This window comes from Dipodomys spectabilis, unplaced genomic scaffold (genome assembly GCF_019054845.1).
Source record: "Dipodomys spectabilis isolate Male_0828 unplaced genomic scaffold, ASM1905484v1 ptg000042l, whole genome shotgun sequence".
Classification (NCBI taxonomy): domain Eukaryota; kingdom Metazoa; phylum Chordata; class Mammalia; order Rodentia; family Heteromyidae; genus Dipodomys; species Dipodomys spectabilis.
This window is the reverse complement of record NW_024870719.1, coordinates 2,088,718-2,112,089: the sequence shown is the minus strand read 5'-3', so window position 1 is coordinate 2,112,089 and position 23,372 is coordinate 2,088,718. Positions and strand designations below refer to the sequence as shown.

The following is a 23,372-nucleotide window of genomic DNA, read 5'->3' as shown; positions in this document are numbered from 1 at the left end:
TCATGTGATAGAGCACCCAGGCCCAGAGTTCACGTCCCACAACCAGAACAAAAAGAAGTGTGAAATTGAAGTGTGGTACAGGGAAAAAAAAAGTGAGAGGTCTCTAACTTCAGGCTCCAGCCATGAACATTCAAAAACAAAAAAGATTTCTAGTGATGAGGCAAAAAGCTAGAAAAGGTGTTTGGCTCGTGAAATAGTATATATAGCATGGCTAGTCTGTTAGTAGTGGAGGGATATAATGAAAATGAGGCAGAAATTCTGTATTGATTCTTGAGGTTCTAATTTCTCTGTATCATAAAGTAGTTCTAATAGCTTTTCCATAATAATAACCAGATTGCTTTATATTATTTGCTTTATGTACAAACTGAAAATGGTGGCCTAAAACCAAGCAAATATCAAGTACTAATTCAGTGTATTTAATGAGAGACCCTAAAGTGTAAACTGAATCTTCCCTAAGGAGTTTTAGAACAGGAAGGAAAGGAGGCAGTATGAGTGATTAATATGTTTATCCTGAGCTCACTTTCACATTTATCTTCTCACCTTTAGCAGTAGTGAATTTTTCTTCTTCAAGATATTACCATTACCCAAGTCAGGAATCAAAGACTGAAAATTTCTAGAATTGGGCAAACTGATGCAGTTGCCTGAAATATATTTTTGATTATTCTAATCCTTTATTCCCTTCTGATTTCTTTTTTATTTATTTATTTTTTGTGAGTTATGGGGCTTGAACTCTGGCCCTGAGCTCTTCAGCTCAAGGTGAGTGCTCAACCACTTGAGCCACAGAGAGCTGACCTGTAATACTACCTACTCAGGAGATCCTCAGACTAAGACCTGAGGATCACAGTTTAAAGCCAGCCCGGGCAGGAATGTATGTGAGACTATCTCCAATTAACCACCAGAAAATTGGAGTGGCACTGGCTCAAGGGTAGAGTGCTAGCCTTGAGCTGAAGAGTTCAGGGATAGCACCCAGGCCGAGTTCAAGCCCCATGACTGACCCTTCCCCCTCTACACCCCTCCCCCCCACCCAAAGAAAAAAGTCACGGACTTTCCTTGTCCTTGCTGGCGTTGAACAACAATCCTCAGATCCTCAGAAGCTAGGATTACAGGTATGAGCCACCAGTGCTAGGCTCTGAATTTATTTTTTCTCTTACTTTGAGTTGATTGCATTTGGTTTTGTTCTCATGGCTGATGGCTATCATGATTTGTCTGCCACCTTCCACTTCTCCTAAGAATAACTTCAAGCATATTCAGCACAATTTATTTACTTATTTATTTATTTTTAGTGTAAAGATGATATACAGAGGGGTCAAAGTTACATAAGTCAGGTTAACAAGTATATTTCTTTTTGAAACAGTGTCACCTCTTCCCTCATTTTTTCCCCGGTTTTTCCCTTCTAATCCCCTCTCCCATGCAAGTTGTATAGTTTGTTTTCAACATTGTGGCTAGTATCACTGCTGCATTTGGTCATCCTTTGTCTCCCACCATTTCTTTTTTTTTTTTTTTGGGGTACGGTTGAGGGGCCTGAACTCTGTCTGGGCCTGGGCACTGTCCCTCAGCTCTTCAGCTCAAGGCTAGCACTCTTACCACTTGAGCCACAGTGCCACTTCCAGCTTTTTTCTTTTTTTTTGTTTATGTGGTGCTGAGGAATCGAACCCAGGGCCTCATGCATGCAAGGCAAGCGCTCTACCACTGAGCCACTTTCCCAGCCCTATCCCACCATTTCTATGCTCCCAAAGTTACGGAAATCAAAAACAACGACAAAAGTTGGGGGGAGGGGGAAGCAAAATAACAAAAAGCCTCTTGTTTCCATTTTTTGGGGGGGGGGGGGGTCAGATTGTAGGGCCTGAACTCTGGGCTTGTGCGCTGTCCCTCAGCTCTTCAGCTCAAGGCTAGCGCTCTACCACTTGAGCCACACCACCACTTCCTGCTTTTTTCTTTTTGCTTATGTGGTGCTGAGGAATCGAACCCAGGGCCTCATGCATGCAAGGCAAGTGCTCTACCACTGAGCCACCTTCCCAGCCCCTTGTTTCCATTTCTTGGAGTTCATTTCGATAAGCATCATTTCATATGGTCACATGCACATAGCTATTGAGCCTTCATGATCCTCTCTTAAGGTATATCTTCCTTTGGTTTCACTGTGAATGTTTAGAATCCTGTTTAATTTATCATGACTAAGGATAATTTTTTGTCTTTTTCCATTCATTGTGTTTACTTATAGTTTTTTTGTTTGTTTGTTTTTGTTTTTGGGTCCGGATGTGGGGCCTGAACTCTGGGCCTGGGCACTGTCCCTCAGCTCTTCAGCTCAAGGCTAGCGCTCTACCACTTGAGCCACAGCGCCACTTCTGGCTTTTTTCTTTTTGCTTATGTGGTGCTGAGGAATTGAACCCAGGGCCTCAGGCATGCAAGGCAAGCGCTCTACCACTGAGCCATCTTGCCATCTTCCCAGCCCCTACTTATCGTTTTTTTTTTTTTTTTTTTTTGGTCGGCCGTGGGGCTTGAACTCTGGGCCTGGGCGCTGTCCCTCAGCTCTTCAGCTCAAGGCGAGCGCGCTACCACTTGAGCTACAGCACCACTTCCGGTTTTCTGGTGGTTTATTGGAGATAGGAGTCTCACGGTCTCTCCTGCCCTGGTCTCTCCTGCCCCGGCTGGCTTTGAACCTCGATCCTCAGATCTCAGCCTCCTGAATAGCTAGGATTACAGGCGTGAGCCACCAGCGCCCAGCTCCTACTTATAGTTTTTTAGGCACATTCTAATTACTATAAATGAGGGAAATCATGCAACCTATGTTTCTGTAGGTCTGGCTTACTTTGCTTACTTCCAAGTCTTTCCATTTCCTTATGAATGGAGCAGTATCATTCTTTCTGATGTATGTAAGCATAGAATTCTGTTTTGTTTATTTACCACATTTTCTTGATCTTCATCCACTGAGGGGCGTCTGGGTAGATTCCATCCATATCTCAGGGGTAAACAATGCTGCAGTGAACATAGTTGTGCTGGTGACTTTAGTATAGCCTTGTTTGTGGTCTATTTGATAAATGACCAGGAGTGCAATTGCTAGGTCATAGGGAAGATCTATATGTATAGTCTTTTGAGGAGCCTCCATACAGCTTTCCAGAGTGTTTGAACAGTTTACATCCCACCAACAAAAGGGAAGTAGTCTTCCCTTTTGGCCACATCTCCACCAACATCTGTTACAGTTAGTTTTCTTGATAATGGCCATTCTAATTGGAGTGAGGTTGAATCTCAGTGTTGTTTTGATTTGCATTTCTTTGTTGTTGAGAGTTTTTTTTGTTGTGTTTTTTGTTGGTCATGGGGCTTGAACTCTGGGCCACAGCGCCACTTCTGGCTTTTTCTGTTTATGTGGTGCTGAGAATTGAACTAAGGGCCTCATGCAGGCAAGGCAAGCATTGTACCACTGAGCCACCTTTCCAGTCCCAGATTTGCATTTCTTCTATGGCCAGACGTTGGAATGTTTCTTCTTGTAACTATTGGTCATTTTTACTTCTTCTGAGAAAGAAATCTCTCTTTAAGTCTTTATGAATTGGGTTTTTGTTTCTTTGAAGGTTTAGAGGGGGATTAATTTTTTAAAGTATATTTTAGATATGAGGCCTTTGTCTGATGCATAACTAGTAAAAATGGTTTCCTATTCTGTGGGTTTTCTGTTTATCTTGCTAGCTATATCCTTTGCCATTCAGAAATTCTTAGTGCAATCCCATTTATCCAGTCTTTTTCAATTTGTTGTGATTCTGGATCTTTACTTAGGAAGTTTCAATCTGTGCCAAGGAGCCCTAGTGTTTCCCATATCCCTTACTCTAATATTTTCATGGTATCTGGTCTTACATTGAGGTCTTTGATCCATTTGTAATTGATTCTGGTGCACGGTGATATATAAGGATCTAACTTCAGTTTTCTGCATGTTTATAGCCAATTTTGCTAGCACCATTCATTGAAGATGTTTTCTTCTTCCATCCTGTGTTTTTGTCTCCCTTATCAAATATTAGGTGGTTATAAGTCTGTGGGTTCATTTCTGGGTCTATTCAATTGGTCCTCAGGCCTATTCTTTTTTTTTTTTAATTTTTTATTGTAAAGATACTATACAGAGGGTTACAGTTACATGAGTGAGGTAATGAGTACACTTCCTATTGAACATTGTTACCCCCTCCATTGTTTTCCCCCTACCATCCCCTCCCTCCCTCCCTTCCCCAGGTTCTTTTTTTTTTTTTTTTGATTGTGATTAAGTGATTACATAATTTCCCAAATTTCACAGTATTGTGGAATAATGATGCTCATTTAAAGTCACAAGTTCATTCTAACTTTCCTGGAGCAAATTGTCTATCACAATCTGTAACATATAACGGTGTACACATATACACCATACATGTGATCAGCAGCATGGGGATATTTAGTAGTGGTTCAACCAGATGAGTGGGAGTTCTTTGTTTCTTAAGTTCAGGCCTATTCTTAAATGAGTACCAAGCTGTTTTTTATTACTATGGCTTTATAATAATGTTTGAAGTTTGGCAGAAGTAGCACTGTTGGCTCAAGTGGTAGAGCATTATTAGCCTTAAGCAAAAGGAGCTCAGGACAGTGCTCAGGCCCTGAATTCAAGCCCCAAACACTAGAAAAAAATTAAAAAGATGAATCCTGGTCTTAGACCAAAAAACCCAAAACTTTAGATAGAAGTTTGAAGTTTGGTATTGATATTCCTCTAACACTGTTTTTCCTGCTAAGGAATATTTTTGTTATTTGGCGTATTTTATTGTTCCATAGGAATTTTTGGATTGCTTCTTCTCTATCATTGAAGAATGTTGTTAGGATTTTGATGGGTACTGCATTAAATTTGTAGATAGCTTTGGGGAGTATTTTCATTTTTGCAATGTTAATCTTTTCAAAGTATGGAAAAAATTTCCATTTCTTTAAATCTGCTTTAATTTTTTTTTTCAGATTTTTGAAGTTTTCATCATAGAGGTCCTTCACATCTTTGGTTAATTCCTTCCTAGGGTTTGTTTTTTGTTTTTGTTTTGTTTTGTTTGAGTTGCCTTCCTCATTTCATTCTCAATCTTCTCATTGTTTCCATACAGAAAAGCTACTGATTTTATACCCTGCTACTTTGCCAAAGTTTCAGATCAGCTGAAGTAGCTTGGGAGAGGAATTTGTGGGGTTCTTTCAATACAGGATCATGTTTTACTTTTTTCCCTATTTGGATACCCTTTATGTTTGTCTCATGCCTTATTACTGTAGCTAGAAATTCCAATATTATGTTGAAGAGGAGTAGAGAAAGTGGACAGAGTGTCTTGTTCCTGATTTTAGAGAAAATGGTTTTAACTTTTCACAATTAAGTATAATGCTGGCTGTAGGCTTGTCATATATAACCTTTATTTTATTTTTTTTATTTTTATTTTTTGCCAGTCTTGGGGCTTGAACTTGGCCTGAACACTGTCCTTGAGCTTCTTTTGATCAAGGCTAACACTCTACCATTTGAACTACAGCTCCACTTCTGGCTTTTTCTGTTTATGTGGTTCTGAGGAATTGAACCCAGTGCTTTATGCATGTTAGACAAGCACTCTATCACTAAGCCACATTCCCAGCCTGCAACAGTCTTTATTATATTGAAGAATATTCCATGGATTCCTAGCTTCTCCAAGTCAAGTGCTTTTTCTTTTCTTTTCTTTTTTTTTTTGTGGGTCATGGGGCATGAACTCTGGGTCTGGGCACTGTCCCTCAGCTCTTCAGCTCAAGGCTAGGCTCTACCACTTGAATCACAGTGTCACTTCTGGCTTTTTCTGCTTATGTGGTGCTGAGGAATCGAACCCAGGGCCTCCTGCGTACAAGGCAAGCACTCTACCACTGAGCCACTTTCCCAGCCCTCAAGTACTTTTACTACATCTATTGATGATCATGTGGTTTTTGTCCTTGCTTCTGTTGATGTGTTACATTAATTGACTTAAATATATTGAATCAGTTTTGCATCCCTGGAATGAATCCCATTTGATCATAGTGTATGATTTTTTTGGTTTTTGAATTTGGTTGGCCAAAATTTTATTGTGAAGTTTTGCACTGATGTTCATCAAAGAAATGGGTCTATAGTTCTCTCTTTGATTAGTACCTATCTAGTTTTGGGATGAGTGTTATATTCAGCATAATTTGGAACTTTTGAGGAATCTTGAGTTATTTCCAGGTTTTATGTGTTTCTAGAGTTTCTTGGGACTATAGGAGGGATAAACAGATTTTTTTTCTTGCCTATGAAAACCTTAGTTGGAGTATTCTGTGCATTCTTTCCTTCACCCATGCCCTTGTCACTTGTAACTATACTTTCTTCTCTACCCACAGATGAAACCTATTTCTTTCTTACAAAGCCTTTTCAGTATAATATACTGCCTTTAATTCCTACTGTATACTTGGTGTTGCATATGTAGAAGAATATATACATTTTTTTTTTTTTTTTGGTCCAGTCGTGGGGCCTGAACTCTGGGCTGGGCGCTGTCCCTCAGCTCTTCAGCTCAAGACTAGCACTCTACCACTTGAGCCACAGAGCCACTTCCGGCTTTTTTCTTTTTGCTTATGTGGTGCTGAGGAATTGAACCCAGGGCCTCAGGCATGCAAGGCAAGTGCTCTACCACTGAGCCACCTTCCCATATGTATTTTTAAGAGTGTCATAATAGCTCTTCAAAATAAGGAGGGTTACATTTAATAGATGAAGAGTTAAGATCTCAGGGAAGTTGACTTACTTTTCTCAAAAGTAACAGATAAGCTAATAAGTTAAGATTTGTTTTGAATTTAAAAAATGCAGCCGGGCACCGGTGGCTCATGCCTGTAATCCTAGCTACTTAGGAGGCTGAGATCTGAGGAACTCGGTTCAAAGCCAGCCAGGGCAGGAGAGTCTGTGAGACTCTTATCTCCAATAAACCACTAGAAAACTGGAAGTGGCGCTGTGGCTCAAGTTGTAGACCGCTTGCCTTGAGCTGAAGAACTGAGGGACAGCGCCCAAGCCCAGAGTTCAAGCCCCATGACCGACAAAAAAAATAAACAAAATAGAATAAATAAAAATTAAAAAATGCCGCTTGCATTTTTTGCTCTGCTTCAATGATGCAGAGTAATACTGATACTATTACTGAGATAACTAAGGTTAGAATAATTACCACTTTTTAACAGCTATCCCTTTTGATCACTTAGCCTTTCTATTTTAGAGTTTAGTTGAATTCTGAGATTTGGGAGATGTTCACAAAGAATGTTGAGTTGTACCTGTGATGAGCCTTCTCATCTTTTACTTATTTAATATGTGACTTCTCTGTTTAACTATGAAGGGGAGTCTGTCTTGTTTTACCATGATTTAGTACTATGCCTGGCAAATGCTACATTTTCAAATATTCAGATAAACTATATTTTGTTACATTTTTATATTATGAGATAATAAACTCATTAAACAGGCTAGAGACATTCTTACAAGAAATAAAGCAAAAATAAATGCTTAATATTATTTAACATTGGCCACACAAATATTTCTGATATGTCTTTTCTTTGCCTCTTTCATATTTGATATTTACTAGCTTATCAAGTAATGTGTTTTTAAAGATTTCTCTGAATATTATCTTTCTTGTGATAATCAGTGTGCAGAACTATAGAATTCTCTCAGCTCCTGTATATTAGAATTATTAAAAGTTTATATTTCAAAATGAAGCTCATTGTATTCCATTCCATTCTATTCTAGTTCATGGTGGTAAGAATTGAATGCAGGACCTGGTGCATACTAGGCAAGAACTCTCCTAGTTGGGCCAGACCCCAGCCCTTTGATTTCTATTTTGATTCTTTGATAAAGTTTCAATCCTCCTGCCTCTGTCTCCCATGTAACCGGATTATAGGCAGGCACCATTACTACTAGCTCTAAAATTCATTTTAGTATGAACAAAGTGTAGACTTTTTTTTTTTCAGTGCTGGGGATCAAACCAGTTCATTGCACATGTTAGACAAATGTTATTACCAGTCTTGATATGGGTTTTTAATTTTTTGGTTTTTATTCTCACTATAAGAATCAAGCCAGCTGGGGCTCTGGTGGCTCACCTGTAATCCCAGCTACTTAGGAGGCTGAGATCTAAGGATCATGATGCAAAGCTAGCCTGGGCAGGAAAAGCCAAAAGACATCAGAAAACTGCAAGTGGAGCTGTTGCTCAAAGTGGTAGAACACTAGCTTTTAGCAAAAAAGCTCAGAGACAGCTCACAGGCTCTTGAGTTCAATCCACACAACTGACCAAAAAGAAAAAAAAAAGCAAAAAACAAGCCATTGATTATATACTGTGTGGTTTACAACTTTAGCTTCTTGTTTTGTTTTTTAGGAAGACAACATTGATAATAAACAGACTATTGCAGGATATAGGAACAAAACTACTAAGGAAAGAGACAAACTTTTGAAACAAGAAGAAATGAAGGCACTAGGTGAGTTTTAATATTAATTTTCAATAACTATTTAGGGACAAGAGAGGTTGTTTTCCTGTTCCCAGTGGGTGGTATTTCTCAAATCATACATTGTCTGGTTTGGGTATAAATGCGCCCCCCCCCCCCATTATTTTTCTTCTCTGTGTGTGTGTGTGTAAGTACATGCCCACGTATGCATTTGTGCATGTGCTCTGTCTGGCTTTAAACTGTAATCCTCAGATCTCAGCCTTCTGAGTAGCTAGGAATGAGCCACTGGCTCCTGGCTTCATTTTTTTCTTTAAGTCAGTTTTGGCCCTGGTCCCTGTCCCTGAGCTCTTCAGCTCAAGGCTAGCACTCTACCACTTGAGCTGGCTTTTTCTGCTTATGTGGTGCTGAGGAGTCAAACCCAGGGCCTCATGCATGCAAGGCAGGCACTCTACCACTGAGCCACCTTCCCAGCCCTAGTTTCATTTTTTAAAATAATTTGAGACCTCTTCTCTTCAAACAGTATTTCAGGACTTGGCTCAAATGGCAGAGTGCTTGCCTACCTAGACAGCACAAAGCTCTGAAATCAGTATCACAATATTTTTGGGGAGGTATGTAGCTTGTTAATCTGCTTTAATGCTAGATTAAGAAATAAACAGTTTCAAGGTTTCCAACTGTTCTGACCATTGTGTTGGATTCACACAGACTTTTAAACTATGTTACAAATATGGATTTTGTTGAAATATACATTCTAAATAAGTTTGGATCGGGGCTACAACTCTGCTTGCTTGCTTGCTTGCTTGCTTGCTTTTTTCTTTTATCTTCTTTTCTTTTCTGATATTGGGGTTTTGAACACACTTGCTAGGTTTTACCAGTTGAGCCATACCCCAGCCCATCCTGCATTGTCTTCAGACCTCAGTGTGAGTATGTGAGCTTTCAAAGACAGTATTTATCCTAGTATTATTTTCTTAAACCCAGCCGACTTGCTTTTACATTTTAATCAATCTCCTGCTGGCTCCCTTCAAGAATTTTCTGAGTCTTTTAAATTTCAGGGCAGCTTTTGTTATATTAAGAAAAAAAAGAGCCAAGTATTTTGTTTCGTTATCTGTATATAGTTTTTAAGTTTGACTTTCTCCACAGCTTTTGAAAAGGCAAAATTAAAAAGAGAAAGAGCAGATGCCATAGAAGCAAAGAAAAAAGAAAAGGAAGATAAAGAGAAAAAGAGGGAAGAATTGAAGAAAATAATTGAAGAAGAGAGACTAAAGAAAAAAGAAGAAAAAGAGAGGCTTAAAATAGAAAGAGAAAAGGTATTCAATCCTCTGTGCATATGGTAGTATTACTTTATATATTTATGCTCATAGTTAACTTTCCAGTGTTTTTACTACTTTCATTCACATTTGTGAGTGCATTTAATAATGATAATAATAAAATAATAATAATAATACTCGGTTTTACTTGAGAAAGTTTAATAGCTGGTGTTAGCATAATTCTGTGTGCTCTTACACCTGACATAAAACATCTTTTAAAGTTCAAGTTAGAAGTGAAATGAGTGATTGTTTTCATTATTTAGAATTACAAATTTATGCAAGATGATACATAATTTTTTATCTGAATATGTTGGTGCACACTTATAAATCCCAGAATTGTTGTTTTAAAGATAGAATCTCTCTTAATGGGATGTGGAGGGAAGTGGATCACAAGTGAGCCTGGGCCTACATAGTGAGACTTTATCTTTTTTTTGTTTTTGTTTTTGTTTTTTGGTCATGAGGCTTGAACTCAGGGCCTGGCTTCTACCTGAGCTCTTTTGCTCAAGGTTAGTGCTTTTACCACTTTGAGCCACAGCTCCACTCAGGTTTTCTAGTGGTTCATTGGAGATAAGAGTCTCAAGGACTTTTCCTTCCCAGGCTGGCTTGAATCTCAGTCTTCAGATCTCCTGACTTCCGAAGATTGTAGGCTTGAGCCACCAGTACTTAACAGCTGGATATGGTGGCTCATGCCTAAAGTCCTCATTAGTCCTCAGATTTCAGCCTCCTGCGTTGCTAGGATTTCAGGCGAAGGTCACTGGTGCCCAGCTTTTATACTATTATTTCGATAGTTTGGTTTTTTTTTCATCAATGCATTAAAATTTTAAAAAGAGCTTATTAAAATACTGTGTGTGTGTGTGTGTGTGTGTGTGTGTGTGTGTGTGTGTGTGTGTGTGTGTGTGTGTGTGTGTCTAGTTTTTGGAGTGTGTGTGTGTGTGTGTGTGTGTGTGTGTGTGTGTGTGTGTGTGTGTGTCTAGTTTTTGGAGGAGGAGCCCAAGTATTTGTAACAGATTCTCAGATAATGTTAATGCTGCCTGATAAATTTCTTTTACAAATTTTTATTAGGAAAGAGAGAAGTTACGTGAAGAAAAGCGAAAGTATATGGAATACTTAAAACAATGGAGTAAACCCAGAGAAGATATGGAATGTGATGACCTTAAGGTACAGCATATATAATGTTTGACATGTATGTCAATATGTGTCCTATGTGGCTTTGCTGATGAAATGGCTCTGTTTGTTTGTTTTTTGTTTGTTTCTGAGACAGAGTCTTGCTGGGCAGCCCAGGCTAGCCTCAAATTTCCACCATCTCAGCTTCCTGAGTGTGTGACTACACCTAACTGAAATATTTATTTAACAACAGTCTATTCATATTAAGAGCAAATAGTTATGCAGATGTTTGTTCTTAGAATTCCAAGGGTAGTATTGTTAATATTTCATAGCAAAATTTGACGATAAACGTTATTTTGCAGAAATAATGTTTAGTTTTTGTGAATCTTTTTTTTTTTTTTTTTTTTGGGTCCGTTCGTGGGGCCTGAACTCTGGGCCTGGGCGCTGTCCCTCAGCTCTTCAGCTCAAGACTAGCATTCTACCACTTGAGCCACAGCACCACTTCCAGCTTTTTTCTTTTTGCTTATGTGGTGCTGAGGAATCTAACCCAGGGCCTCATGCATGCAAGGCAAGCGCTCTACCACTGAGCCACCTTCCCAGTCCAGTTTTTGTGAATCTTGACAAGCACAAAAATTGCTTGAAACTGACATGCATTTATGTTTGTTAAGGATTAGAGAGATTCTCTTTTTTTTGTCAGTTGTGGGGCTTGAATTCTGGGCCTGGGCGTTGTCCATGTGCTCTTCAGCTCAAGGCGCTCTATCACTTGAGCCACAGCGCCACTTCTGGTTTTCTGGTAGTTAATTGGAGATAAGAGTCTCTTGGATTTTCTTGTCTAGGCTGGCTTTGAACTGCAGTCTTCAGATCTCAGCTCCCTGAGTAGCTAGGATTACAGGCATGTGCTACTAGCACTGGGCAGAAGATTCTATTTCTGAAAGCATCTAAACCAAACTCATTCACCTTAGCTTATAAAAAACCATTTCTAAATCAGTAGATGGTAGATAATGTTCTATATCTTGGAGAAATTTGCAATGAAGATAACTATACAGTAATTTGACTTAAACTGTGTATGATGGCACCTACAATATCCACAATAAATTGAATAAGATAGTGAGTTTCAGACCAGCTTGGGCCTGTTAGCCTGGTGCTGATGGCTCAGGCTTATACTTAGGTACTCTGAACTGAGACATGAAGGATAGAGGCTTGAAGCCATCCTAGGGGAAAAATCTACAAGACTCTATCCCCATTTAATCAGCAGACCATACCTCCAGACTGGAGGCATGGCTCAAGTGATAAGTTACCAGCCTAGAACAAGAAAACAAAGTAAGAGTGTGAGGCGAGATATAAATTACCAGCCTAGAACAAGAAAACAAAGTAAGAGTGTGAGGCGAGTACCAGAACACTCAAGCTTCAGTACCAGAACAATAACAACAACAACAAAATTCCTTTAACCAAATGAAATGTAACCAGAAATCAGTCTGAAGTTAAGTTCTTCATTTCAGAAAGAAAAAAATGGAATTAGTTGCAAAGGTGATTGTGATTAACATACATGGTTGAGGGTCATTTGAGTTCATGGAATATTATGTGAAGAAGGTACCTCTAGGCTGGGGCATGGCTCAAGTAGGGCATCTGCCTTGAAAGTATGTCTCAGTTTTGCTATTGTATGCCTTGACCATACCTAAATGAATCTTTGTGGCTCTTTTCCAATAAACGTTTATTTACAAAAACAAGTAGTGAAGTCCGGGACCGGTATTCCGGGACCGGTATTCCACGCCTGTAATCCTAGCTACTCGGGAGCCTGATATCTGAGGATCTTATCTCCAATTAACCACCAAAAAACCAGAAGTGGTGTTATAGCTCAAGTGGTAGAACACTGGCCTTGAGCCAAATTGCTCCGGGACAGCACCCAGGCCCAGAGTTCAAGCCTCATGACCAACCAAAAAAAAAAAGTACGCCCCCCCCCAAAAAAAAAAACCCAAATAAGTAAAAAGGACAAGGTCCTTTCACATCTCAGTGCTGCTAAAATTTAACAAAATTAATAGAATGGGAAGGAGAAAATGGGGACAATGATGGTAGGGGTGACATTGACACTGAATGCAAATGGATCACACCTGTACTCCTAGCTATTCTAAAGGCTGAGATCTCAGGATTATGTTAAAGCAAACTCAGGGAGGATTGTTTGAGACTCTTTATCTCCAGTTAGCAACCAAAGAGCCCAAAGTAGAACTGTGGTTCAAATGGTAGGGTGCCAGCTTCAAGCAAAAATGCTAAGGGACAATGCCCAGGCCCTGAGTTCAAGCACATATGCACACACACACAAAGTAAACAAAGAATTTTATGCAGGGGGTGGTCTTGGGCTTGAACTCAGGGCCTGGGCACTGTCCCTGGGATTGAACTCAGGACCTGGGCACTGTCCCTGAGACTCTGTGCTCAAGGCTAGTGTTCTACCACTTGAACAACGGTGCTACTTCCAGCTTTTTCTGAATAGTATTGTAGATAAGAATCTCACAGATTTTCCTGCCCAGTCTGGCTTTGAACCATGATCCTCAAATCTCAGCCTCCTGAGTAGCTAGAATTATAGGCATGAGACACCAGTGCCCAGTTAAAAATATCTTATTTCCTATAATTGTTTTAAATAGTTATATCAATTGTTTAATTTTTCAGGAACTTCCAGAACCAACTCCAGTAAAAACTAGACTACCTCCTGAAATCTTTGGTGATGCTCTGATGGTTTTGGAGTTTCTTAATGCTTTTGGGGAACTTTTTGATCTCCAAGATGAATTTCCTGAGGGAGTAACTCTAGGCAAGTACTATAGTTATTTAGTGCTGTGTTAGCTCACCCTAAAATTAGTGGCTGTTATTAACAAAACAAGTTATATCTTAAAGCTCTATAGGGTTACGGGACTTAACTATCCACTTCCCTCTTGGAGTTTGCATGTGGTTGTAGTCAGATAGTGGCTAGGACTGGAGTCATCTGAAGCTTGACTAGCTGGTTGTTTCAGGTGGCTTTTTTGTGCACATGACTGATGACTAATGTTGGTACCTCATTCCTTTTTATATGGCCTCACAAACTCATCTGCCGTTTTACATGATAGCTGAGGCCTTCAAGAAGCTGGAAACAGAAACTGCCAGATCTTTGAAAGGCTAGGCTTTGAACTGCCACATTGCAATGGTCAGTAGTTAGAGGCCCCTATAACTCAAGGGGATGGAAGAATAGACCCACTTTATGAGTGGGGAAGTTGAATGTGCATGTTTACAGATTATTGCTGACTTTTAGTTTGTAGTTCTATTTTGCCTGTGCATTTACATGCATTGCATAATAATTTATAATAGAGTTTGGACCAAATTTTGAGATTTAGATGATAGCAAAATAATTTTATTAAGATTCTCATATAGCCTATCAAACACATAATTAAATTTCTATTACTTAGTAAGAGCATTCAATTTCTTTAGTGTCTTATTAGCTAAATGAACTATGAATTACTGTTTATAATTCAAAAACATCTAAACAATGCCAGTTTAGGTAAGCTGAACTAAATAAGAGAACAGTTATTTAACACTTGGACCTAATATTAAAGTTAAAACCTAAAGCTAATAATTACCTCTCCTGTGCTGTTTTGTACACACTGTCACACATAGCTCTCAAGAACAGTGAGATGACAGTAATAGATATTTGTATTGTTACTAAAATTATACTTTTTAAATGTTACTAGATTTGTGCCTCAACATTAAGTATAGATAAAATAATAATTTGGTCTATTGAGACTATTTTTGCTTCAATGCAATGTCTGACTTGTAATTTTATTGTATTATAATCACTAATTTTAATTTTCGCTTGGGTAATATTTGGGTCTGCTTTTAAAAATACATATTTAAGATAGCTGCACAGGCTGTTATTGTTACATTTATGATTCCAATGGAGTATATGGAGTTATTTTTTTAGTCCTGAACAGAACTTTAAATTCATTTTAAACATTTTATTCACAGAAGTATTAGAGGAAGCTCTTGTAGGAAATGACAGTGAAGGCCCACTATGTGAATTGCTTTTTTTCTTCCTGACTGCAATCTTCCAGGCCATGGCTGAAGAAGAAGAGGAAGTTGCCAAAGAGCAAATACCTGATGCTGACACCAAAGGTCAGAGTTCAACATTACTACTGATTAGCTGATAGTAGTTTGTAGTCATTTTTGACAACTTTTAAAATTAGCAAGGACATACAGTTTGAAAATACAATTTGTTATCTTCTGCTTTATCTATCTTATACTACTAACCTTACCATTTGATTTTTAATGTATCCCTTCTCTGGCAACCTTAAAGACATTTTCACCTAAACTATCTTGTTTTCATTCCTTTAGATTTTTCCTGTGGCTTAGGAGCATTATATGTGTCAGTAGCTAATATCTATAATCCCAAGAGATTCTGCTGAATCATCCTCAATTTTTTTTTAACCCCACCTAAGGAAAAACTTTAAATACTGTTAATTCTTTTTTTTTTCTTTTTGCCATTCACAGGGTCCCTGAGCTTTTTTGCTCAAGGCTATGCTCTACCACTTGAACCACACTCACTGTCCCACTTCTGGCTTTTTGGTGATTATAAGAAAAGAGTCTCATGGACTTTCTTGCCCGGGCTGGCTTTGAACTGCAGTTCTCAGATCTCAGCCTCCTGAGTAGCTAGGATTACTGGCGTGAAGCCTCCAATTTTGGAATATCTTTTTGAAAAATTACCACAATTGTTACATCTTAGCCTCCATAGTAGCTAGGATTACACATCTGAGCCATTTGACTGAAAAGTATTTCTTTTAAATAAATTTGAACTGGAAATTTTACTCTTAAAGTCTATGTTCTTAAATGTCCATAGTCAGTATATGGTATATTAACAAAAATAATTTCATAGAGAACCCCCCCTTTTTTGGGGGGGGGGGTCCGGTTGTGGGGCCTGAACTCTGGGCCTGGGCGCTGTCCCTCAGCTCTTCAGCTCAAGGCTAGCACTCTACCACTTGAGCCACAGCACCACTTCCGCCTTTTTTCTTTTTGCTTATGTGGTTCTGAGGAATCGAACCCAGGGCCTCAGGCATGCAAGGCAAGCACTCTACCACTGAGCCAACTTCCCAGCTCTTTTTTATTTATACTTACTGTTTTGTTTTGGATTTACCTTAAAGGAAATGTTAAACATTTATTTAAAGATTGATTTGGCTTCCTGAATGAATAATATTCTGTGGATTTTGCCACATAAACAATTTAGGACCAGCATCTAGATTAAAGAATACTTTGATGTGTTGCATAAAAATTCACAATAAAACATGTGCTGGAGCCAGGTGACAGTGGCTAATGCCTATAATCCTAGCTACTCAGGAAGCTGAGATCTAAGGATCATGGTTCAAAGCCAGACTGTGCAGGAAAGTCTGTGAGACTATCTCCAATTAACCCCAAAAAAGCCAGAAGTAGAGCTATTGCTCAAGTGGTAGAGTTCTGGCCTTGAACAAAAAAGCTCAAGGACAGCACCCAGGTCCGGAGTTCAAGCCCCAGGACCAGCACAAAAAAAAATAAGTGCTCATTGTAGAATGCCTGCCTACCAAACACCAATCCCTAAGTTCAAATCCCAGTAGTAACATATACATACACACTCTGACATGCAAGAGGTAGCAATAAAAAAACAAATGGTATTTCTTTCTGGGAGATGTCTCAGAATGCTGATTCAAGATGATGGGGCATTTGTGCATTCATTTCAATTTGTTGGCCTCAGACAACCTGAGCCCATTTTTGTACCTGGCCCCTGAAGCAACAGGATATCAGTAAGTATGTATTTGATGTTGGGCATCTTTTGATTTCATACTTGGAATTCAAGTAAAATAGATTCTCCAGATTCAGTGCTCACCACTCACTGTAGGTTCTTTACAAAGGCATCTTAACAATGTGGCCCATTGTCATCTCAGTTAAATGAAAATACTCTTTTAGTGATAGGATTGTTGATCATGTTCCGACCTTAACACAGACAGAATATATTTAATTCATGATTTTAAACAAATTTTATAGTTTTAAAAGTCTGGATTGGGGGAAGAAAAATGGATGAGAGGGATTTGTACTTGAAAATCTGTTAGTATTAAAAAATACATAAAAGCATTGGTGTTTGCCTTGCTATATTAATTCTATTCATGATTTGCTTGATCTGGAATTTGTAGAGCTCTACTCTTTTACAGGACTGTCTATAAAGTATTGGCAAATTTTAAAAAAAGGTAGTTTGGTTTTTTTTTACTCATCTCTCACTGACCACATTTTATATGGTTGTTTTAGTGTCAGTGAGGGCTGTTTCCCTAAGCAGTCAGTTAGGGCAGAATTGTTTTTACTTATTTAGCTGGTCTTAGGATTTCCTGCAGTATCTCAGAAATGGGAGAAGATAGTGAATTTCATATTAGTAATGAGAACTTAGGCGTAATGAGGTTATTTATCAAGGTTGCACATCATAGCAATAATGTAAGACACTGCAGGTTGTTTCAGTTAGTCCTCATTCATTTAGTCCTTTATAGTGGAGATCTTTTTGTGTGTAAAAAAATGCTTTTATATGTAAAGAAACTAAATGTGGCTAATAAGGAAGTGGACCCATTCAGGGAATCTGGTCTATTCTATTACCTGAAAATATGAGAATAATTTAAATATTTGTCTCCTTAGTATTCCAATTAATTTAACTTTTTAAAGAATTCTAAAAAATAAAATATAATAAAAATATAAAGTTCTAATTTGGTCTTTGGTCTCCCTGTTTTTATACCAAATCTTAGAAATTTTGACTAGCAGTTTAAAATATCTTGTACTAATTATATCAATTCTTGCCTTTAGTTAAGCACTGTAAGTTTAAAAGCACTGTGAAGTATGGAGTCAAGAGCATCCTCTTTTATAAAAAAGAATAGTTTTGCATATTTCCTGGGATATCATTGTTCAGTATTGAAATTGTATGGAACTAATTCTGCATTAAGATGATAATAATGTAGCTGTTTCACATAATATACTAGATAAAGTACAGCTATGTTTATGGAGTTACACAAGAGAGTAAGCAAATCCTGCAGTGATATTTAGAGCTTATATGGTAGATAATTGAGTTAAAGAATACAATTTTAGCATATTACTTTATTTAACACAATTAAAAACAAACTCATTTTGTTGGCAGTTTATTTCTTTAGGTCGTTATAATCTTAATCTCAGTAAATTAGAATTTCCTATACACAGTATAGGTTAAACGTAGTGGTTTCTGCTATGAAAAAGAGCCAACATATTTTTTAAGTTTGCTTACTACATAAACTTAACTCATTTTAGAGTGCCCAATAATTTTAAGTTTATTGGCTTTATATTTAAAATGGAAATTGAGAAAGTTTTAGGTATTTCCATGATAAGGAAGAAATATATTATCTGTCACTGGGATAGAGTAGACCTGTAGGCATGCATGACTTTAGCATAGGCACTAAATTTAGTCAGCTAACATCTTCTGAGTGGTCTGTATTTAAAATGTCATGAAACAGTCAATGTTCATAATCAGACATGATCACAGAGCTGAGCTGCCTTTTGCTTTTCTAAGGTTATGTCAGCTTGTAAGCTTTGTGAGGGAGTCATGGTAGAAGGTTGAAGACCCACAGGACCAGCAGACAGCTGATTCTCAGACTAATCCAGCAAACTTTATTAGTTGTTCAAAAATTCCTTGGCGCCACTACAGGAGAGTTGAAAAGCTGAATGGGCAGTATTTTACCTTCCTTCCCCACTTTAACAAGGGCTTCTTTTATATCTTTTATATTGGACTTCTAAGAAATATTTTGTTTGACGACTGCAAACTGCTGATCTGGATTAGCCATTTAAAAAAAGTGAAGTCCAAAGTGTTTTGTCTAAAGCATACATAACCAGGCAGTGGCAGAGCTAAATCCAGGAAATCACATTATCTGAAACTGCACTAGACTATAAATAATACACAGTTTTTCATAGCTGATACTTTAAAAGAAATTTTAGTGGTACAGTATACTAGGGTTGTTTAAACTCAGGTTTTGTACTTGTTAAACAGGCACTCTACCACTTGAGCAATGCCCAGCCCTTTATGCTTTTTTATTTTTCAAAGGGGTCTCACTCTTTCTAGTCCAGGCTACTTCTTCCCTCTATTTATGTTTCCTATAAGGCTGGGATATCAGGTGTGAACACTGTGCCATCTTTTGTTATTAAAATGGGGGATTTGGCTGACTTTTTGCCTGAGCTGCCCTCAGACTGTCCTTCCAAGCTCTGCCTCCCAAGTAGTTAGGATTACAGGCGTGAGCCACTATGTCCTGTTGGAGGCTTGTGACTTTTTTTAAGTCTTTACTATTAGGAATAATTTGTGCTAATAGATTTGCTATTAAGTCCTGTTTGTATGCTAAGTGTTGTTTTCAGAAGTAAAGAAGTTCATCTAGAAAATACAGAGAAACTTCATTGTTTCTTAGATTGGAAGGAAGCTTTAATGTAAAAGATTTCATTAATTGACAGGAGTACTGGCTTTAAAAGTTCTTTCAGCTCTTTTTCTGGACTGATTTTTGTGATGCTTATGACCTATACTTTGTTATGATTCATCTCAAAATATTTGTGAGAGATTTGAGGTATCTTCATAGATTCAAAGTAGACTTTTTCTAAAGTTATTAAGCAAGACTTTTTCTTGTTTTTAAAATCACTCTCCTTGCTCTTTTTTTCTACTTTCTTCCTAAGACAGTTTAAACAGATTTCATTGTTCTATTTTCATACATGCAAACTCTATTTTGACCATGTTCATCCTTACCCTAATAGTTAGCCCAACCACCTCCTCCTAGCACCACTTGCCCTAAAAGAACCTTTCTCTTTCTCTGACCCTCCAACCCCCGATTGATCTGTAGCTTTCATTGATTATGTTACTTTCCCATATAGTTGCAGTGTGTCTCAAAATTATTCACCCTCTTTCTTTTTTCTCTTCCCTTGTGGGACTTTTTAATTCTAAAACACATTTTATCATTTTTCTTTCTTTTTTATTGATTATGTAAGTGTATTGTTGGTAATTTGGAAATTGTTTCTCCATTTGATTAAGGAAAATGTTAGTGTGGACTGCACGTGTTAGGATTTATAATTGCATGTGGAGACTAGGTGGAATGTGCATAATGCTTTTACTTAGTGTTGGTTCTTGTGAGGTTCCTGAATGTTATGCTGTTTGCTGTTTTCTTACATCATTTTTAAAAGGGCGTTCCTCCCAAGTTTTGACTTGCACTAGAATAAAGTATTTATTTCCTTAAAGATTTAACAGAGGCTTTGGATGAAGATGCAGACCCCACAAAATCTGCACTGTCTGCAGTTGCATCTTTGGCAGCTGCATGGCCGCAGTTACACCAGGGTATGTGTGGGGTTTTTTGTTTGGCTTTTTATTTCTAATTTATAAAGGTATATTTTGCCTTACTAAGTATTAATTGTTTATATTCTAAATGACTATTTCATTTTTGACAACTATAGGCTGCAGTTTGAAAAGCTTGGATCTTGATAGCTGCACTCTTTCTGAAATCCTCAGACTGCACATCTTAGCTTCAGGTGCTGATGTAACATCAGCAAATGCAAAGTACAGATACCAGAAACGAGGAGGATTTGATGCCACAGATGATGCTTGTATGGAGCTCCGTTTAAGTAATCCTAGTCTGGTGAAGAAATTGTCAAGCACTTCAGTGTATGATTTGACACCAGGTAAACTCTGCAAATTGGATTAGGGGTAGGAAGGTGCAGAATTAGGGTATTGTACTTATAAGGCACTCTACCACTTGAGCCACATCCTCAGCTCTTTTTGCTCTGGTTGTTTTTTAATTGGAGTCTTATATTTATACCTGGCTGGGCTAGACTGGACCATAATCCTCTTATTTGTTTCTTACATAACTAGGATGACAGGTGCATAAGACCTTATATTGGTTCCCAGGCTGATGTAACCTTGAACCTTGACTCTCCTGAGTACTGACTCTACCTAAGTAGCTAGTATTACAGGAGTAACTTCCTTCCATGTATAAGTTGGAATTTTTATAACCTGCCCACTTCCTGCCCTGTAGTCTCTTAACCAAAAATTAAATGGTGGATAAGAAACTTTAGATGAAGCTGGGCATCAGTGGCTTATCCTATAATCCTATCTACTCAGGAAGCTGCAATTTGAGGATTGTGGTTCAAAGTCACCTTGGTAGGAATATCCATGAGATTCTTACCTTCAATTAACCACTAAAAAGCCAGAAGTGGAGCTGTGGCTCAAGTAGTAGCTCAAGTGCTAACCTGGAGCAAAAGTGCTTAGCCAGATCCTGAGTTCAAGAACCAGGACTAGTGAGCGCGTGCACACATACACAGACACACACACACACACACACACAGAATGGGAGAAATGTGACTCAAATTCTTATTCTCGCGCGCGTGCACACACACACACAGAGAATGGGAGAAATGTGACCCAAATTTTTTTGGGGGGTCCAGTCGTGGGGCCTGATCTCTGGGCCTGGGCGCTGTCCCTCAGCTCTTCAGCTCAAGGCTAGCGCTGTACCACTTGAGCCACAGCACCACAGCACCACTTCCAGCTTTTTTCTTTTTGCTTATGTGGTGCTGAGGAATGGAACCCAGGGCCTCATGCATGCAAGGCAAGTGCTCTACCACTGAGCCACCTTCCCAGCCCCAGTGACCCAAATTCTTATTCATGTGACCTTCAATGATAAGACTTTCTCTTTTTGTTGTTGTTTTTTGTGTTGGTCCTGGGGCTTGAACTCAGGATCTGGGTGCTGTCCCTGAGCTCTTTTGCTCAAGGCTAGTGCTCTTACCAGTTTGAGCCACACCTCTACTTCCAGTTTTCTGGTGGTTAATTGGACTCACAGACTTCCTGCCCAGGCTGGCTTCGCACTATGATTCTCAAATCTCAGCCTCCTGAGAAGTTAAGATTACAGGAGTGAGCCACCAGCACCTGGCTGGATTTTCTAATATTTAAAATTTTTACAGTCCAGGATGAATGTGGTGCCTTAAACCTATAATCCCAGTTACTTAGGAGACCACAGGAAGAAAGATCAGGCAGCTGTAGATAGAAGGATCATAGTATGAGTCTGGCCCCAGGCAAAAACTCAAGACCCTGTGTAAAGTTTAGAATAAGTGAAGATTAGTTAAAAAATGATCTATTTTTATCCACTAGTATCTCAGAAGTTTAAACTATGCCACTTGCTTGAATAAGTATTTGAAGTATGAGAAAGTGTGTAAGCTTAAGAGGAAGTTTTGTAGGACTTGTCTATTTTTTTCCTAGTATTAGGTTCAGCTCAGGGCTTCATGGTTGCTAGTCAGATACTCTTACCACCTGAACCATGCCCCTAGCTTAAGTTTTACTTTTTTTTTTTTTTTTTTTAAGGGGGAGCCAGTGTTGATTGTGGGGCTTAACTCAGGGCCTGCGCACTGTCCCTGAGCTTCTTTGAGCTCAAGACTAGGGCTCTATCACTTGAGCCACAGTGCCACTTCCAGTTTTTGAGTGGTTAATTGGAGATAAGAGTCTCACAGGGACTTTTCTGCCCAGGCTGACTTGGTACCATGATGCTCAGATCTCAGCCTTCAGAGTAGCTATGATTACACGTTTCATTTTTATTTTACTCCCATTAGACAGGGTCTCATTATTTTAGACTGGCCTTGAATTCATGGTCGTCCTACCTCTACCTGCCTCCAAAGCTGGAATTACAGGCATGCACTACCGTACCTGGCCTTACTTTCTCCTTAAAATAAGAAATTTTAGGGCTGGAGAAAGCACAGTGGTAGAACATTTGTCTACCATATACCTGTGGCCCTGAGTTTGATCCTCAACACCAACAAAAACACAAAACAGAAACGACGTTTTAGTGTACAAATAGAGTTTAAGTTAATATACTTTAAAGAACATATAACAACAAAGGAAGAGTACTTTAATCCTATATTATGAAGGCTATGTGAATGTTATGTCATTTTCATACTGACCCTTTAGAGTAGTATTTTTCCTTGTTCTGTGGTGTGTGTGTGCATGAGAGAGAGAGGAGAGAGTATGCACATGTGCATACTTATACTGGGCCTTGCACTCTGGCTAAGCTTGTTTGTTCGTAGTTTAACATTTGCCATTTGGATCATCCATCCAATACAGCTTTTTACTGGTTATTTTGAAAATGGATTCTTGTGGACTTTTTTTTTTTCTCCATCATGGGGCTTGAACTCTGGGCCTGGGTTCTGTCTCTCAGCTCTTCAGCTCAAAGATAGTGCTCTACCACTTAAGCCACAGCACCACTTCCAGTTTTCTGGTGGTTTATTGGAGATAAGAGAATTAAGGATTTTCCTGCCTGGGATGGCTTTGAACTGTGATCCTTAGATCTCAGCCTCCCTGAGTAGCTAAGATTACAAGTGTGAGCCACCAGTACCTAGCTTCTTGTGGACTTTTCTGGCTTTAAATCACTATCCTCAAGATCTCAGCCTCCTTAGTAGATGATTATAGCTGTGAGCCAGCTTTTCATTTTTTTTTTAAATTCATATATGGTTATAACTTAGTACTGCCTCACACTTCATTAGTGAGCCTAAAAAATTAAAACTTGAAAACTA

The 23,372-nt window shown here is 38.6% G+C and overlaps 1 protein-coding gene across 1 annotated transcript in view; it reads left to right on the top strand.

Annotated features, from left to right (window-relative positions):
• The window catches only part of Baz1a (bromodomain adjacent to zinc finger domain 1A), a 101,248-nt gene that overhangs the window by 45,048 nt on the left and 32,828 nt on the right, over window positions 1–23,372 (top strand). The window contains exons 8-14 of the mRNA XM_042677815.1: window positions 8,331–8,430; window positions 9,535–9,701; window positions 10,764–10,859; window positions 13,467–13,605; window positions 14,790–14,936; window positions 20,062–20,157; window positions 20,274–20,498. Of these exons, the coding sequence (XP_042533749.1) occupies window positions 8,331–8,430; window positions 9,535–9,701; window positions 10,764–10,859; window positions 13,467–13,605; window positions 14,790–14,936; window positions 20,062–20,157; window positions 20,274–20,498 (970 nt within the window). The remainder of the gene's footprint in view (window positions 1–8,330; window positions 8,431–9,534; window positions 9,702–10,763; window positions 10,860–13,466; window positions 13,606–14,789; window positions 14,937–20,061; window positions 20,158–20,273; window positions 20,499–23,372) is intronic.